This window comes from Syngnathus typhle, linkage group LG11 (genome assembly GCF_033458585.1).
Source record: "Syngnathus typhle isolate RoL2023-S1 ecotype Sweden linkage group LG11, RoL_Styp_1.0, whole genome shotgun sequence".
Classification (NCBI taxonomy): domain Eukaryota; kingdom Metazoa; phylum Chordata; class Actinopteri; order Syngnathiformes; family Syngnathidae; genus Syngnathus; species Syngnathus typhle.
The window spans coordinates 3,544,761-3,563,554 of record NC_083748.1 but is presented as its reverse complement, the minus strand read 5'-3'; the positions used below and the strand labels follow the sequence as shown (position 1 = coordinate 3,563,554).

General features: G+C 41.4%; 1 protein-coding gene across 4 annotated transcripts; it reads right to left on the bottom strand.

Moving 5' to 3' along the window:
• Nucleotides 1-1,469: 1,469 nt before the first annotated feature.
• On the bottom strand, nucleotides 1,470-17,755 carry LOC133162633 (SH3 and cysteine-rich domain-containing protein 3-like). 4 transcript variants are annotated; one of them, XR_009716254.1, is made up of 14 exons: nucleotides 17,572-17,755; nucleotides 17,286-17,398; nucleotides 17,109-17,184; nucleotides 16,090-16,246; nucleotides 15,909-16,006; nucleotides 15,702-15,783; nucleotides 15,441-15,538; nucleotides 15,296-15,362; nucleotides 15,070-15,119; nucleotides 14,865-14,968; nucleotides 14,737-14,788; nucleotides 13,403-13,540; nucleotides 3,170-3,300; nucleotides 1,470-1,700 (listed from the first exon to the last, which is right to left on the bottom strand). XR_009716254.1 is itself a non-coding variant. In XM_061291972.1 (13 exons), the coding sequence occupies exons 2-13, from the start codon at nucleotides 17,300-17,302 to the stop codon at nucleotides 5,917-5,919; spliced, it is 990 nt and encodes a 329-aa protein (XP_061147956.1). In that variant the 5' UTR covers nucleotides 17,303-17,398; nucleotides 17,572-17,755; the 3' UTR covers nucleotides 5,519-5,916. The 4 variants fall into 4 exon arrangements, 3 of the variants coding, with proteins under 3 accessions (XP_061147956.1, XP_061147954.1, XP_061147955.1); XM_061291972.1 differs by lacking the exons at nucleotides 1,470-1,700; nucleotides 3,170-3,300 and adding an exon at nucleotides 5,519-5,967; XM_061291970.1 differs by lacking the exons at nucleotides 1,470-1,700; nucleotides 3,170-3,300 and adding an exon at nucleotides 12,960-13,315.
• Between the last annotated feature and the right edge of the window lie 1,039 nt (nucleotides 17,756-18,794).

Here is an 18,794-nt window from a genome sequence, read left to right as displayed (position 1 = left end):
AAGCCATTTGCCATAGCGCTTGTTCTCATTATGGTTGAGTTGGAGTCTAGCAGTCGTTGAGGAGGACCCTGAGGCCATCACCAGACCATGACGGTGCCATGTCTGAGCTAGAGCAGACCTTTGTTTAGTGGAGGTGGGGAGAGCACTGGACTGGGTGCCAGCCAATGGCTGGGTCGCAAGTGAGCTGGAGCCTATCTCAAGTGAGTTTTGGCAAAAGAAACTACCCGAGACCTGGAGGTGGAGGTTGGACCTTCTTTCGCAATCCTGCAGAGAAGGCTCCACAGCTGTGATTCCATCTTTCATATAATAAATAGCGAGCATTAAAGATAAAGAACATTGCCATGCACATTTTCACCAATGGACAATAGAGAGTCTTCAATGAACCTAATCTGCATTTTGCTGCAAGGATTATTATTTCCTGCAATACTCTCCAGTGGCCTTCATTGACCCAACTGCCATGAGTACCCAGCATTTGTAGAGCCATTTATTTCAGCATCGGCATTAAGCTGTATATAAAAAAAAAAGTAGTGTACACGTGTCTGACTGGTGCTGGAAGTTGTGCAATTGGCATGACGTGGCAGCTGCCAAGTAAAAGTTTTGCAGAAGCTGTGATGGGTGCTGTCTAATGGGGGTGAGGGGGGGTGGACAAACACCGCCTGGAGACAGCAAATTGCCAGAAGGGGGAACATCTGTTCACCGTGTCACCATGTTATTTAAACGCTTTCAAGCACGGATATTTAGGTTCGTTGAGTTACCAAGACCTGTAGAAACGTTTTTCAGCCAATTTGGGTTCAATAATAAGACCGACCCAGGAAGTTGGGTTGTTTTTCCCATAACAACCCAACGATTGGGTTATTTTTATTTTTTTTGCAACCCAAAGTTGGGTTGGCTACCTGAACCGGTCCATTTATTAACCCAGCAGTTCTAAGAGGGAAAATTGCCGTACTGTCAAAAGCATGCCAACGTCAAGGCCAAGAGCTGCACTGTGTTTGTTTACCGTTCTCGGGAGTAGGCTATTCTGTCCTTGTAAATTGTGTACTAATTAGCCTTGACATGAACAATCCCACCAACTGTGTGTGGCCTAAGCGTGCATTAGACCTCACTCAAAAGAGTTCTTTAAATTTAGATGGGGTCTTCTCGAAAATACATCATGCAGCTGCTTGGTCAAGCTTGTCCTTTTTCCAATCTGTTCACTCAATTTCTTTCTTGTGTGACTGTGTCCACATGGGCTCAACTGTGGCATGTAGAATATGAAAGTTAAGATCTTCTCTCAGTAGTTTTCCCTCCCAGATTGCATTTTATCAATAACATGCTTCGATTGTTACAATATGATGAGGTGTAGCTGCTTGATATTGTACCAGATGGACATAAAGATTTCTTCTTGCCAACCTTTTCCAATTATAGAATAACAAGTATGTGAATTCTTTTCTCATTGTGAGAAGGCCATAAAAGAAAAGTTTTATTGCACTGTGCATTCAATTCATGCATTAAGAATCTCTTTAAAATAATTTTACATTTTATAACATTTCTCTTTGCTCTGGGATATGGATGACAATTTGGTGCTGGTCCAAATGTGGGTTTACCTCCCGAGCAGATTATCAGGACGACGGCGTGCCGCACAGTGTAGATCAGGGGTGTCAAACTCATTTTTTCTGGCGGGCTGCATTGTAGTCATAGCTTCTGTCGGAGGGCCATTATGACTGTCAACCCAAATGAATGTATGAGCATCTCACATTATAAACAGTAAAAGCAACAAAATAAACTGACAAATAACTCGTTTTCAAATCAGACAAGTAAAACCTGGACAAATATTTAAAAAAAAAGAGATATTATTAAAAGTGAAGACAATTTGCAATTCTAGTAATGACACGAATTTGATGCCTTCGCGGGCCACATAAAATGATGTGGCGGGCCGTATCTGGCCCCCGGGCCTTGAGTTTGACACCTGTGGTGTAGATCGTTCATCTAAATTCTTTCCATTACGTCTCCCCCGGGGTTCGCCTCTACTCGGCGACTGGCTGTCAGCGGCGTGCGCGCAACCTGTCGAAATGAACAAGGCCGCCTGGATCTCAGGGTCACCTTTTGCAGCACCCGGCATCCACTCGGACCAGCGCCGCCGTCTCCCCCTCCCTTCAACTCCACCCAACCTTCCACTTGGACATGAAATCATTGGCGACTGAAGAGCCTCACTTTTTTTTTATCTTCTTAGTAAATTCTTGTGAATTCAATTTGTTGACAATTACACGGTTGCATATTTAATACTACATCCTCAGCAAAATGGATACGAGAATCCAATTAAAGCGCTTAAATATCTCGGTAATTACACTCCTGCTCTCTTTGGATTTTTTTTTTTTTTAAATCAATCAGCGGATCGATTCAGCAATTAATCACCTCATTAATTATCATCAGGAACTGATTGCGAGCAAGTAGGGGGTTAAAAAAAAAAGATAAGATAGGGTCACTTGTGCAGTTCAGAAATTAAAAGTAGAACCTTATTCGTAGCCGTTGTCGCTAACTACGAGTGTAAATGTGACAATGTGTGCAACAGGAAGAAAACAAAGCGAGATAGCATCTGTTGCCGTCTCACCTCAAAGCTCACACTGATGATTGGATAACCGCCAGGCCATGCCACCACATTACTCATCCCGAGCTGCAAAGTGTTCTTAGCGATGCTGCGTCTTAAGTGCCCAGCGGGTTGCTGAAGTTTTGTTTACTCACGGAAAAAAAAAATGACCTCCCTTCTCCTCCATTTAAAGGCGCCCACTTGCGTGACACAGCATTCTTCCCATTAGTGTCAGCCATGAGGCGGCTGGTTCTGCAGGCTCCAACAGAGGTGAGATTTTAACATTGAACTCTAGTGGTTGAAGTCCAATTTTGACTTGCATTGTTACAAATTAAATATTTTGTAATATGTTTTTTTTTTTATTATTATAAAATTGTGTCAGTAAGCTAATTTTGTCTTACGGTATTTTTTATTTTATTTATGTCCCTTTTATTGTCTTTAAGGCAGCTGAACTGGCAACTTTGTGGCATCTACAGGCAAAAATAAACCTCAAATTGTATGCGGGTACAATCAGGTTGATCTCCCACTATCACGCCTCATATTGAACCAATAGCAGCCACACAATGTTCTGAAATGTGATTCAAAGAAAAGGAACACAATCTTTACTTTGGCTGCGGCCGGTTGGAGGCAATTCCGATGTGTCTTGAGGGCGTCGCTCGTTGGTCACGCAGAGTTAATGAGGCGCTGCCCTCAGCTCTAAGTCATCCTGCCACCGCTGCCGATCCAGGCCATGATTACTGTAATGAAACGGTCAGGATATTATTAAGCAAGCGCCACCATCTATCCATTCACGCGTGCTCCGATGGAATCGGAAGACACGTAAGTTGGAAAACAAGACGTACAATGAACCGAGTGACAAAAGAGACAATGCAGATAACACATAACAGATACGGAGAATCGGACGCTTATCAGAGTGGCTGTGTTGCATGTATCAGCACCCGAGCCTCTTTTGTGTTTGGATGACTGACACATCCATACAAAACAATTCAACAATATAAAAGAAGCCGGGAAAAAAAAAGAAAAAAAAATCACATTTTGTTATTGGATTCATGCAGCGAGGTGCGGTTCAACCCCCAAAGTACAATCGAACGAGATTCTTGCTCTGCTCTTGTCTGATTTGAAACCTTTTACAGAGTTGGGGACTCAATTTGGTAAACCTTACCTCACTGTAAGACCCTGTGACTTTTTTCAAATGTGCAAAATAAAACCTTGAAATGAAATCCAATCATCAACAATAATCAATCATAAATAATATCAAAACAACCTCAACATCATGAACAACCAGAAAAACAACTATACAAGAACAATCACCAACTATAAGTTTTAACAGTAACAGCAATAACAACTGCGTGTCATTCGATAGGAAGTTCCCGTGGCGCACGCTCGGTTGAGAGAAGAATTGATGTGATAAGAGCCTTGGTCCATCTGACACCGTTGCGCTCCCAGAGAGAGCGAGGGAGGTAGTATTTTTCATGGAATTATCTCTTCCTAATGACCAGCGGATTCTAATTAAAGGTGTGATTAGAGCTTGCTCTTAAGCACCTTATTGGAAATTAGGTACAATCCATTCTAGCTGATGGCCGACTTGCAAAGATACACTTGTGCTGATGGCCCAGGTGAACATGCTGCTCCTGCGCTTTTTGGTTGATTCCAAAAAGCCAAATTTGCATTCCTTGGCAGAAGTGGAGACCATTAACGTAGAAAGTAATAGTGTCTTCCAAGTTGGAAATAAAGTTGATACATTTATTTCATAGGTGAGGTAGGGATGGGGTAAGATAGTGTTTTTGTACCTTTGAGAAAATGAGATCATGTAGTCAAACTAGTCCAGTCAATTTAGTCAGGCTCCCATTGGGTTGTCGCTTCCATTGCTGATTCAATTACACAATCCATACAAGAGAAGAACAACAATTGTCCCACTTTTGCTATTGGAAAAACAATAAAGCTACATTACTGTGGTGTGTTTTCCTTTTTTGCCAAGCTGTGAAAACAGTCTTAAATGAGCCATTGTGATTCAAGTACGTACACACACGCACGCACAACAATTCTATTAAAGTCGATCGATTTTTCCACAAGCAGCTATGGAGTATTGATCCCATTCAATTCATTTGGAGAAATGAAATTCTACTGTTAATCTCGAAAACATTATACAGTTGTAGGCATCCCAATGAATATTAATTGTCATAATTCTAAACTAAAAGTGCAATTAAAAGGGGACTAAAATCAAGACTAAATTTAAAAAGGGCCGAAATTAACAGTATGCCATAGATGTGATTATCTGGTGACATCTGGTAGATTTCCATTACATATGCCAATTAAGAGCCACTGTAATCACATGACACTGAGGTTAATGTACTGGCTTCAGACTTTATTTTGAATCCACTTGAGTTATGAGTGAAGCAAGCTGGCTAGCAGGTGGTTGCCCCAGATGTCCCGAGACATTGAGACGTACGCTAGCGTAGTGGCCTAACGGCGATTAATGCAATTACAGAGCATGTGGCCTTGCTGTCCATCAAACTGTATCTCTAGTATCAGGATTCAATCAGGAGAATTCCATCATTCTTTCTGATTGCAATGCAGGAGTAATATGGAATATAATAAAGACAGAGTGAGGGTGTGAAAGTAGGACACTGGCTCTTTTAAATAACAATAAAGTATTGGCTTTAACTTTAGACATGGTGAAGCAGCATGAATATTAAAGAGTTGTGCCTGAAAAGTTCCAAGACCGGTGTCACAAAAGATGTTGTGTATTTCAAAGATAAACAAACGATGGGTACATTTTGCCGAGCGAAAGAGTTTTCTTGTTTTGGTATTTTCAGTTAGAAAGGGGTGTTTGCGCCGTCGTGGGAGTAAACACAGCTGGTTTCTTTCATGGCCAATGTAAGCAATTTTGAGGGTTAATGAGTTAAAAGAAATGGCAAATATCAGCCGATTTTTTGGGCAATGTTTATAGAATCAGTCACAGAGAAGACAACTTTTCATTTGCAAAAAACGGAATAATAAATGTGCTTAGAATCTTGAGTTGAAGAACGTCCATACCACAAGATGGCCTTGAAAACAGACAAACAAAAAAAGAGCATTCCAAGCTGCTCAGTCTCGCAGACAACTACAGGAGCCTGACTGAGCATCTCCCAAATTTGTGTCGGAGACACCCGCCATATCCTCTGGAGGCCATTTGTTGATCGCTGGCACCATTCTGTCATTCAACTGATTTACCTGAGGACAAAGACTTGAAACAATACCGTCAATACCCATCAGTGTCGCTCTCGCTCTCTCCCTCGTCCCGTGTCACTTGTACGCTCCTTCAAAATGACGTGTCAACTTCCATCTCACATGCACACAGAAACAACTGAAAGTCATCCAGACAAAAAAAAAAAGCAGAAGGCGGGAAGAGTTGCGGGGAAAGTCTAGAAAACACACAGAAAAAAATCGGAGAAAGCGTCAAATACTATCAAATTTGACAATTCATACTCAAATTCAAGTATCGCAAACCTAATTTCAACAAGAGATCACGTGACACCTTTTTCTGCAACAACTGTAAACTTGTTCTCTTCCCATTGGAAATGATGGCGCATAAAATCTTTATTAATTCCACAGGCAATGTTTTAAGTGGCATTTTAATGAGGGATTGGATTCACCAATAAAACCAATTCAGACACGCCATACTGTAGCTGAATTCCCTGGTGTTACAAGCTAAAATTAAAAGCAACTTAATTCAAAATTTTATCAGCAATATGTTCTATCCGTCCTCACTAGTCTAACCTAGAATATTGCATTTTGAATAATATTGCGTTCATAAAATTAGAATTAAGAAGATGAATCCAACTGTTTTCCTCTTTCAGAGGGCAGACCTTTTATCCTGCATTGCCCCCTATTGAAATCGACATCAAAATGCCCTCGGCTTGCATTACGAACATGGCGCATGGTCATGTGACATTTGCAATGAAATTCACTTGGTTTTACACTTAAACTGTAACTTCAATCTGGCAAGGTAGTGCAGATGAAAACTAGCTAAAATTTTGCATATTTACATGCAAATGTTTACTAACATGCACTGTCCCTTTACAAAAAAAAAAACTTAAATCAAATGTAATCAATTAAAAATAAAACGAGACAAATTCAATGCACAACCTAATGCTACTCCTAAAATATTTATTAATTAGCAGGTAAACTCATGAACCAGTACAAAAAGGATAACTTCAATTTAAACTGCAAATCACAGTGCTAAAATTCAATGGCCATCAGCCACAATTGTTTGGAAAAATCATTATCCATTCACAGATAAACAAAAGTGTTGCAGCACTAAAGCAACTGCTGTCCAAGTTTCATTTCTGACAACAATGGTTAGCAACTTACAGGCTTACAGCTTGCATGCTAATACAAACAATTCAACTGACTCACCAGTTCCATCTATTGCACAAATAGGCAGCAACAACATTTACTACAAAGTGCAAACGAGTTGTTAGGCACTGTGCTGTATATCAATGAGTGTCACACGGAAATTGCGTCCAAACAGCAGTTTTAAAACAACAAGAATTGCCAACCAGCAGGCGCATTAAGGTTCTCCTCACACCATGTCAAATTGCAAAACGCCCACTCAGGTAGACCCGCACCCTCTCATTTTCAACCCACCTAAGAATTTCCCATCATGATGTTAAAAATAAAATAAAAATGAGCACTTACAATTGTTGGCCCTTATGGTCTGATTATTGCAAATATCAAAAATACAAATATAAACCACAATTTGTGTAATTATTGCGAGCACCCTAATTTAGTTTCCTGCATGGAGTCAACAGTGGTGCACATATGTGAAGTATCCAAACCGAAGTGAGATATCAGTTGGCTGAAACCAGGAAAGGCAGAAATGAGAGCTGTGTGTGAGTTTATTTTAAGCCCCATTACCCTCATTACAGAAGAGTATGTGCTCTCATATAGGCTGAGGGTACAGGTGGGCCAGCCTATCAATCCCTACCCTTCGCTCTTCCCATTTATTCATCAGCTGTTCTCGGCGACAATCGGCCCATTCGGCTTTGTCCGCCCGTCTTCCATCTTTCAGATAATCAGTCCATCAACGCACCCATCCAGCAATTCATTCACCTGCCCATTTATGTGGTCATCATTCAGCTTTTTGTGCATCCACCTTCACACACACTTTCAGTGGCTCCATTAGGACGCCACATGGACTAGAAAACAGACAAATGACTAAAAAAAACGTGGTCAAGAGATGAATTGGGAGAAAAGAGGAAAAACAATTAAAAAGTGAAAGATAGAAAAAGCTTAAGTACAGATGCCGTCGGCAGTCTCTGTAAGCGAGAGTCTCTGGAATCAATTATGAGCTTGCAGATAAATCAGCTAATTGAAATGGATTTGCGCTAAAGGATCATTCTGCTGTACAAGCAGCCATGAACCGGCAGTGGAGAAGAAAGACCGCGTGTCATCCTGGCCTCCTGTTAATTTGATGCTTATTTTAGCTTCATCATTGTGTGCCACGATGGTCTCACCATGAAATAATGAGGCCTAAACTATCTTACGTGGCAGGCAATCTATCTTATAGTCTTTTTTAAACTTCATTATTTCTACAATCTGGTAAAAAAAAAACATTCATGATGGCTTACGCTGGCGTAAGGCAAAGCAAAGTATTGTCTATTAAAGACAAGACTAACTGAAATACATACCATGAAATAAAATGCACTAGTGAATTGCCCATGGCCCATCAAAAAAAAAAGTATAGTCCCGAGGCTGCAAATGTGACACAGATGTTGCATCACGGGGCGGAAGGTCAATACCGTGCTCGGGCCGTTATACGCTCAGGCCGCTAATTGTAATGCTCTTGTAAGCGTGTGATTGAACAACACCGTTATTCTTTAAAGACATGCCTTGTATCAATAAGCCAATACAATGAAAAACACTCATCCAGAAAGTTGCTGGACAGGGAAAGAGAAGAAGCCATTAGGTTGGGGATGCAAATCTGAATAAAGATGCAGATTTTGCTGTTTGAGCCTGGAATTTAAAAAATTGATCACTCCCTCTCAATTAAGAAAGACAATTACTATTACATTTTCTTTAAATCAAAGAAATTCAAAGAAGAAAGTTGCAATATAAGTACAACCATTTTTGAAGTAAAATAAGGTAACACTGTTCAAAGAGAAAGAGAAAGAGAAAGAGAAAGAGAGAGAGAGAGAGAGAATTAGGACGTTAATTGACATTTAATTAATTTGAAGTCAATTTGACCTTGAGACTGAGGCACCGGGAAGACTGATGTCATCTTATCACTCGCCTCATCTACCACTCCAACTCCAGATGAAACAGTTCTGTGTGTATTTACGTGCACGTGAGAGTGTGTGTGTTGGCGTGCGTGTGTTGTCACCTCGCAACCTTATCTGACTATTGCCAGTTTATTCCGCTGAGTTAGTCATTTAGGTGTTAATTAGTTGTCTGTGTATCGTACAGGCATCTTCATTGGCTCCTGTCTGCGTGTGTGTGCGTGTGTGTCCTTGAAAAGCTAGGACTACTGAGATTTTTTTTCTCATAAGTGTCAATGCAAAGAATTTGAAACCTGAGGCAGTGCAAAAAATATATACATATTATCAAAATGAAGGATTTTATTGTGAAAATTTGAAAACATTTTTTGATAGGGATTAGCTAAAGAGTGGGTTGGCTGCTGTGGATGCTTGTGGCTAGCGGCTAAGTGCCCCTTGGGTCTGTAAGAAGCAAATAAAAGCCACCCAAGAGCAACAAGGTATTTTTTGTCTACTCTGAAGGAAATAAGGAGCCGTTTATTAGAGGTGAGGTATTTGGTTTATTCAAGCCACTGATGAATCAAACTGACATTTTGTTCAAATACGTGGCAAAAAGTTAAATAATTGGCCTTAATGCGACAATCTGACCTTTGTCCCGCTGCGGCCATTCTTAGCGCGCCAAACACTTGAGATTAAAAATTCGACTTCCTGCCGAGCCAGCAGTCGGTCAACAGCCGACATTCATCAAAAACAATACGTTTGCCTTTTTTTTGGCTGCGGAATGCGCGGCGAGCGTGACGAATTTGTCTCCGCTTTGTGTCGTGCTGACAGGACGGAGGCGACGCGTCTCGGCCGACTGACTTTGTGTGATTAAAGAGACGGGTGCAAACCATCTGTCTGTCACGTCCATCTGTCATCGCCGGCGCTCGCCATCAGCTGCTCATCACTCAAAAAAAAACCCAAAAAACAACCACAATGGTGGAGAGGGGGATGAGGTTAGAAATGGAGAGAAATTTGTAAAGGAGCTGCATTGACAGGCTGCGGCAATAACAGTTTTTAATTCAAGACTAACCTAGCAGTCACCTGACAGCTTTTGAGAAACAAAGAAGATGAGCGCTGACCAAAAATACAAAACATGATTGGGGTTTTTTTTTGTAAAAAGAAGAAAATGTTTTGTTTCAATATTGTCACTATTCCTTTTTCTTCATGCTATTGCAACTTTATTCATTTTCTTTAGTTGAAGAAATATCATGACCTATTTTTTACTTGGTTATTTTTTCCTATAAGAGTGCAAATTGTAACTAAAATATATACATACATACTACAAATAGACTAATCTCGATTAATTTATGGTTACTTTGAAAAATAAAAATGTATGCAAATAATGTAAGAAAATACATACTTCTGCGTTAACAAATTCTTTCAGATTAGTACAACTACATTGTCGTACTATTGCGACTAATCGCTTTCTCGTGAGATTAAAAACATGACTATTAGTATATTTACCTGAAATTTCTCAGAACATTTCTAACTTTCTATCTCAGGTAAAATGTACAACTTCAGGTAAAACATGAACACAATTTTTTGGTAAAGTTGTCTTTTTCTTATCACTGTTTTCTAGCTTTTCCCCGGCCGGATAAAGACACAGTCAGCAAAGGGCCCCGTTGGGAGTTTGTGGGTAAAAGCATCCCTCATCTTTCCATTCTTGGCCGCGTTCCTCCTTTCCCCACCTCCACCCCGATCTCTGTCTCTCCCTCTGTCCCGCAGCCACATTCTCTCCATCCCCGCCTCCCATCGCTGACCGTCTCCCTGGGATTATCGATTTGGCGCAGGGCGTGATGGAGTCTCACTAGTTGTAATGCGGGGCCCCAATGGTGTCTTTGGAATGGAGAGCATCATGACTTATGGACTAAGTATAGTTACGCTTCCACAACACCTGAATCGCACACCCACGGCAACACACTCCCCCAATGCGAAGCGCCCTTGTGTGGAGACAAAGGATGTGCACATTGCTGACGTAACAAAATATCACAAAAAGAAAAACGTCAAGGTGTCCCTATGTCTGTTTGTTGTTGTTTTTTGTTGCATCCAAGTGACTTTTCAACTATTGTTATAAACAGTGAAAATTAAAAATTAAAAACAAAAATTAGGTCACGTTTTAGCATTCCAAAACAACGGTGCCCCATCAGGTCTCGCATTAGCATAATTACATTTTCTAAATCTCTAACTACATGTATCATGTTTTTTTCTGAACCAACAGAAAAATAAGTCTAACTGATCATTTTGAGTTAACTTTGACCATTGGGATGCTTTTGTATATTCCCAAATCGGGAAGTAAACTGCTATGACAACAACTATCTGTGCAGCCAGGGTACCAAATGTTGGGGCCAACTACGCTAAGCTATCTGTAACACTTATTTGGATTCTCGAGCACGCGTTTGAATTACAATTGATTTTTTTTTCCCCCCTCCGCTCTGAAGTTATTCATCCAATGTCGCTACCTGCCGCCACATATTATTGATGATAGTTTGCGGGCCTTACAATAGGGGCTGCATAATTGATTAAAAGGCATTTATTGTGATGCTGCTTCCAAAATCTATGCATGCTTTTATCATCCATGCATTAACAAACGTAATTTCACCTGGAGGACGCTACCCAAAGCCCAAAAGCAAAAGGTGCTCATTGTTAATGCGTGAATCCTATTAAGATTGGCCCCAGAGTTGGCTTAGCAAATAAATAATAGTAATGATGATGATCCTTCATCTTGTCACCGGGCCGCACCCCCAGGAGGAAGCCGTGTGTGTGTGTGTGCTTGCGTGTGTATGGTGGGGTTCGTAATTGGTTTCAAGCCTGCAGCAATTTCCCGGCATCACCTCCCTAGCCCTCAGGATCTGCTAGCGTTTGCTTCACCCTCTCTGCTTGTCTGTCTAGGTTCTCACTCCAGGGTGGACCCTGCTTCTCTCACCAGGGATAGAATCTGGTTCCCGGCTAACTTAATGAGGACAAGCATGATGGATAATGAATGGATGTGCCCCGCAATTGACTGGTGGCCATTGTAGAGTGCATCCAGCTGGGAGAGGGTCCAAACCTCAGCCACACCTTAAATGAGGAGTGGGATGTCCTGTTTATCTTACACTATTTATCTTGACAGATGCTGCAAGTCAGACAGGGGCATTATATTGTGATTAATTTACCTTCACATTTAGACGTATTCAACACATTGAATGCATATTATAATTGGCAAACAATGGTCTTTGCACATTAATGTATCGTGAACATTTAATCTCCTGGTCTTCAATTATTAGGACTGAGCATCAGTGCAATAATATGTTGATGTATTTTGGGCCAGGGTTGGTCAAAATGTGTTGCAGGAGAGACCTCTGATGGCCAAAAGAAACATTGCATGCATCCTGTTTGTTGGGATGATTATTTAGATAGAAATAATCATTTTGGCATTTTGGACATGATGCAAATTTCTGCATTTTATCCTTCCTCAGATGAGCCTAGTCTTTTCTGCTTGATGTTTAGCGAGAGAAGCAGAGTACAGTCACTAGTCAACGACAGTTATAACATTAGTGGTCATTGACCCTACTGCATTTCCACACGCCCCTTTTTTTTTTTTTTTTCCCCAAACAAAATGCACCACAAAAAGAAAGCAAACCACTCAGGTCCTGAGCTAAGCTCAAGTGAGGCATGCTCAGATGATTTCACGCCTGATGACGTTTTAGACATGTTCTTCCTGAAATGTGTCTGCTTAAGCGGGTTTGATAGACCCTGCTGCATGAGGTGGAGGAGGTTGTTTCCTGGTGCAGAAGTGACCCGTGGCCACCTACTCACTTCTCCCTCCCTCAGAAGAGAGAGGAAAACAGATTCGGGACACGGGGTGACACGGAGAGCAGAGAAGCGCGGTGTTGACGTGCATCTGTCTGTTTTGGTGATATCCTAGCCCGCGGCGCCGGTGGGATGCCATTCCCGTCATTCCAGTTTGCCTCTCGACGTGGCAAACTGGCCCTTTGGGTGTTCCCAATGATGGCACACAGAAAATAGCTAGCTACTCATCCCTCGCAAGGCCTTGAAATGCATCTCATGCATCCGGCCAATTTGTGCGGACAATTTTGAACAAGGGCGAGCCATAAATTCCTCTAAATAAATCAGAGTAGTAATATCCATGACTGTTTTAATCCAGACTAATTTTAACATTTCCATCGTCTTCATTTGCATGCTATTTATAGTTATATAAAGAAATATTATAGTCTCATCCATTAGAGAGCAAACCAAAGTACATTTGATAAAACCGCTGCTACGTTAGCATCAGTGCTAATCTTGTTGGTTGCCGTCAATGACTATGTTTGAAATCCAAATTATAAATGTGATATTATTAAAAGTGACGAGCCACTCTTGTACCATAAAAAAACCTTCAGATCTCCTGCAGTAAATTGGCAGGGAAAAAGCCCAGCTTGCGTCCCGTGCTGACTTTCAGGTAAGCGTTCACCTCATCACCTTTCTTCACAACAATCTGCACCCACATACACAAGACAATGAATTTTGTGCATCTCACACAGTTTTTTGGGCCTTACTTATCAATGTATGTATGTGTTCTCACCTGGTCTTTCTTCAGTGTAATCTGGCCCATCTCTCTGTTGCCAACAAAGGAGCGTGTCACCTTGTACACTTGCTCGCCGGCCCGCACTCGGATAATGTAGTTGGCTGGGAAGAAGCCCGCCCTGTCGGCGATCTTCCCCTGATGAGAGACAATTTTTACTGCGACAACATGGGATCATTATTGCTGAGTGGACCGTTTTATAATGGCGTCACGACGAGGCTACCGTATGTGGCATGATGTGAAATTTGTACTCTACATAGTGTCACTGTGACCTGCCATCATTTGCTGAGTAGGCACCCTTCTTAAAGGTGTCCTTGACTCGAACCCCACCCACAGCCTTTTTTGCGATAACTCACAAATGATGCAGCAACACATGTAGCCAGACAATACAACCCTTGCAAATATATATATATTCTTTATCCTCTGAGAAAACGACAAAGTTTACTGCCGTTTACTAGGGGTGTAAATCGCGGGTTTTGTCACGATACGATATCATATCGATACAAAGAACTACGATACGATATTTGCCGATATCTTAAAGCCTGCTGCGATTCATTCACGATATATCGCGATAGTGCTCTACGATCGATATATATATATTTTTTAATAGAAAATATAGAATATCCTGATTTATAACAATTCATACGCAAAATCAACAAGGTACTGCAAACTCTTTATTTAGGAAATTACAAGAGTATTGTAGTATACAAAGTGCTTATTTTAACACTGAACTTTGATGTCGTGTTTTTTCTTTAAATCTGCGGCGAGATTTGTCCTCCCTGAATATTTGATCACCGCATGGCAGGATTTACAAACTGCACGTGTCTTGTCCGTTGAGGCATCTTTTCTTTGGAATCCAAAGTGCTTCCAAACGAATGACTTGAAGCCTAAAGGGGAGCAAATTTCCTCGTCTTTTTGGACACTAGCCATAGCACCAGCCCAGGAGCCGCGTACTAGTTGTCGACTCCCCTTTCACGTGCCTGCTCTGCTCACAACACAACAACGCCGCGCGCACTGCTCCCGGAAAAAGGAAGCGAGCAACAATGAACTGGATTTCAAAATAAAGTCGCGTCTAATGTCCGAGCTCAAACACGGCGATATAAATCGATGTTGACGTTTAGCATCGATGCCAATAAATCGTAGAGCATTATATCGATTAATCGATGTGTATCGATGAATCATTACACCCCTACCGTTTACTGATTCACGATAGTAGTTGTGAAACTCTTCTTTGGTTGTACCTGCAGGATTATTGTATAAACTAGAAAGCGTTACAATCAATTTATCACGATGCACAAATAGTTGACTTCTTTACGATCGATCTATGTACTCACCCTCCACCACTCCTCATTGGAGTCATCGATCACTGTGATGCGGTCGCCGGCGCTATGCAACAACCGGAATGTCATTGTTGACACATTCAACAAAGTCATGATAAGTGTGAGGACATCACATTACTTACTGAACGTCCAGGTCATCTTTCTCAATTGCCTTGAAGCGGTACAGAGCCAAGTAGTAGTGAGACTGACTGAATACGCCGATCTTTCCTGGCTGAGGTTTTTTACTCTAACACACAAGACAAATTTGTCGCCATCACATTTGGCTTTTCGTCCCATCGTGGATTACCTAATTAATTAGAGTCTTAATCTTAATGTTGTGAATCTGACCTTGTCATCTACGGGAGCTTTGTCTCCTCGCTTGTCTCCCTCTGAGCTCGCTACAACACACAATTATATAACGATCATTTGCAAAACATTATCGCAATATTTTGCACTTTGAGGGTAAATTATAAACCATATTGATAGTATCACGATAATTTAACAATAGAGCTAAGAGGCTACAGTTCTAACTTTACTGACTATTTTACAAGTGAAACAATAATTAGTGACTCACTTCCTTCAGCTCCATTCTCCTGCTGCTTGGGCTGGGACTCGTCGTCCTCCAACATCATCATCATCATCTAAAACAAGTAGTACGCTATGACAGCAATTACTGTAATGACGTGGATTGTAAGAAAATTGCCCGTGTCCACACTGACGTTCTTTTTATCCTCTGATCCTTTCTTGCGCTCCTTGTTGGCCATAATGACGCCAATGCGCAGCGTTTCAAACACGGGGTCGGTGCGATTCGACTGCGCTGGCGATCCGAAATCATCCAACCAGCGAGAAGAAAAACACAAATAAGAGGAATGGAGAAAGGTAAATAGAGATTATACTGGTAACAACAAAAAGCTTCTTTTTTTTAAACAGTTTGTCTGGTTTCTTATGCTTAAGAGTGTCACTTTATTAGTTGGACTCACAGAAAGGCAAGAGTTGGGAGACAGTAGCATTCTGCTGGCTGCTGTACAGAGGAGAACTGTATGCTCTCCTGAAGCCTGGAGGCTGACAGAAACACACAATGACTGCACATCGTATCATGATACGCTGACACGGAAAAGTATCACAATACTTAGAAATCAGCAGCTGGGAGATACATGTTTAGATTTGATAAAGAAAAAAAGGCTTACAATTTTGCCAAAGCATCTCTGGAACTCCACGTAGGACTGACACTGGTGGTGGATGCTGGTTTTGCAGTTCTTGCAACGCAATGCAAACTTGTTGTTTACTTGAGACAGGGGGGAAATAAAAGGTAAACAAATTAAAATAAAACAAGTGAGAGTATTAAGTTAGGGTTAGCCCCGCACATACAAACAATCATGCGAGCGCACACGTCGCAGAATTTGGGCTTCTTGCAGTAATGATCCTTGAATTTATGTGGCCGGTCATTGATGGGTTTGATGGACTCTGGCGGAGGCGGTTCATCTCGCTCCTCTTCCTCCACCTCCTCGTCGTAGATGAAATAGACCTGCGCCACATCAATACGTGCGGGTGATGCTAAATTACAAGTACTTTTTTAGTAACAGATCACATTAAACACAGCCAGACAGCAAGTGTCATCTCAGTACTTTCTGCTTAATGTCATAAAATGAGTTCAAAAAGCAACAGACTCAACAAACCACAGGTGGGGAAACCTGAAATGGATTAGATCCCAAAATAGCTTCTGGGCTGCCATATGCCAGAATCCCCAAAATGAAATGCAACAAAGCTTTACTATGCTTCTCCTAAATATGCAGCGATCACACGCGCACACAATACAACGCACGTTTCGGCTTCACACGCGAGCGGCCTCGAGCTCTCTATCATTGTCAGGATTAGCGCTTGCGCTGCGCTCGTCAGGTTGAGGATTAGCACTGCAATCAGCGCTAATACGGCAGACCGTTTGCACATTACGCCGCTGTCACTTGGCAACTCTTTCCAACTGTCAGCGTTCCAAAAACCAGTGGCCACAATGGCTCGGAACATTGCGCCCACCGATGTTTGCTTTGCGAAAGTGTTGGCCCAGTGGGAATCATAAGGGATGCGTCTCTCCAAAAGTATGGGGGTGATCAGATATCGAAAATACCTCTGCATGTCACGACATGACTGCACAATTTCTGCCTCTGGCGGGTGTGCTCTGACTAAAATGAGACACACAACACTGAAAGACCCCAAAAATCAACCACAAAAATTGAACAATGTTATCAAGCAGAATGTAAAGAATTAAATAGTTTGCATATCATGGAGGGGAGGGGGGTGCAACACTTTATTTCAGGGGGTGGCCAGTGACCCCGCTGCCCCCCTTCTAACGCCACCAGACATACATACAAACGTCAATTTAAACAACTTACCGTGTTATCCTCCTCTTTCACATTATCCGGCAGAGGGGGGCTGTCATGAATATCAACAGAGGCCTTGTCATCCAACCTGTCATCATCACGTAGCAAAACATCACACCCAGTGGCAAAAAAAAATCCAACGCAGGAGATCCTCAGATTTGAAAATAAGAGTTGCCAGTGAGTACTCACGAGTCACAGTTGGCCATGGTAGGCAGTTGACGATTAGGTCCAAGAAGCACTGGGAAGCTGGTTTCGGGTCAGATCACAGAAGGCGGGGTCCTAGAAGTATTAGTAAGTGGCCTCTGAAGTACCAAAAAATGGGTTTTAGTTTTCAGATGTAAAAAAAAAATGTATCTTGATTGTACACAATTTGCTGTTTTCAACATGTTTGCATTAAAATTAAGTCACGCTGAATTTCCCGGGGACACCACGAACATCTAATTTGACAAAAAAGGTAGAAAAAAATGATACGCACAATGTAATTGACCACAAATGTCAAACTTCATTTCTTCTCCTCACGATTCTTTCTGGTCGTCTTTTCCCACGTCCGACGTTCCAAATGAGGCTCCAACAGGTGGGAGACTGGGAAGAGAAATGCCAGCATGGCCAGTCCAGCCCTTCCCTGGACTGGACGGGACAGGGTCTCTATGCGAGAGCATGTGTGACACTTTGGGACAGCTGAGCACTTGAAGTTTTCCCAGCTGAATGGTCAAGAATTGCACGGCTACCCCAATGGCACAAATATAACCACTACTTTAAGAAGATGAGCAAAGATGATCTCCATATTACATTGCATTAAAGAAAAAAAATATTCTCAAATTCAATTTGTGTCTAAATGGTATTGACTATTTTTAATTACCGTTTTTTCCATGTATAATACGCACCCTAAAAATGGCATGTTGATGCTGGAAAAAAGCCTATATCCATGTATAATACGCACCCAAATTTTGACTCCTACTTAAGTCCGGGAACGTAAAATTATTTCAGAAAAGAGATCATCTTTGGGAACAACCGGATGTTATTCTGACGGTCAGTAGCACTGCGCATGCGCTAGCAAACTCAATAGCGAAGAAATGTTCCGGATTTGTGTAGTGTACATTTTGACAGCAAACGAGCAGGTGATTGAGCAAGCGTCTGATACGAGAGCATTGTGTTCGTATGGAGCGTGTTTGAAGTAAACAGCAGAGAAGAAAGCGCATCTGTAATGGCGGCCTCCGTATGATATCCGGATTAAAAAAAAAAATGTTTAGGACAATAAATTAGTTACATTTTGCGCATTATACATGGAGAAAAACGGTAAGTTTTATATTAATTCATAGAATTAATCACTTTAAAACAAACGTGCAAATGTCTCAATATATGGTTTTCTTGTGTAAACAAACAGACCATTGATTTCTATTTTTTTACAATTATGCCCCACCTCCCCATTGGCGTGGAGGATTCTGGATTGCCTGACCGGGATGAATACTAAAGAGAACAACTTCCCCGGAGGCATCTACCTGTGGCGCTTCATTTCATGAAATGGACTCTCATGCCGCTTCAACAAACATTACTTGCAGATGACAGGCGGATGGATTTCAACAGATAATTAAGAGTAACAAAAGCACACCAAGTTTTTTTTTTTTCTATGATTTTTCACCTTTTATATTTTTAAAAACAAACAAAAAAATAACAGATTAAATAAAATTTACAGTAGAC

What these genes read in the sequence shown, in the direction of transcription:
- LOC133162633 (XM_061291970.1), bottom strand. An exon ending in AGAGATGCTTTGGCAAAATT is followed by an intron (nt 15,784 to 15,908) that starts GTAAGCCTTTTT and finishes TGTTTCTGTCAG; the next exon opens with CCTCCAGGCTTCAGGAGAGC. An exon ending in TTACACTGAAGAAAGACCAG is followed by an intron (nt 13,316 to 13,402) that starts GTGAGAACACAT and finishes ATGTGGGTGCAG; the next exon opens with ATTGTTGTGAAGAAAGGTGA.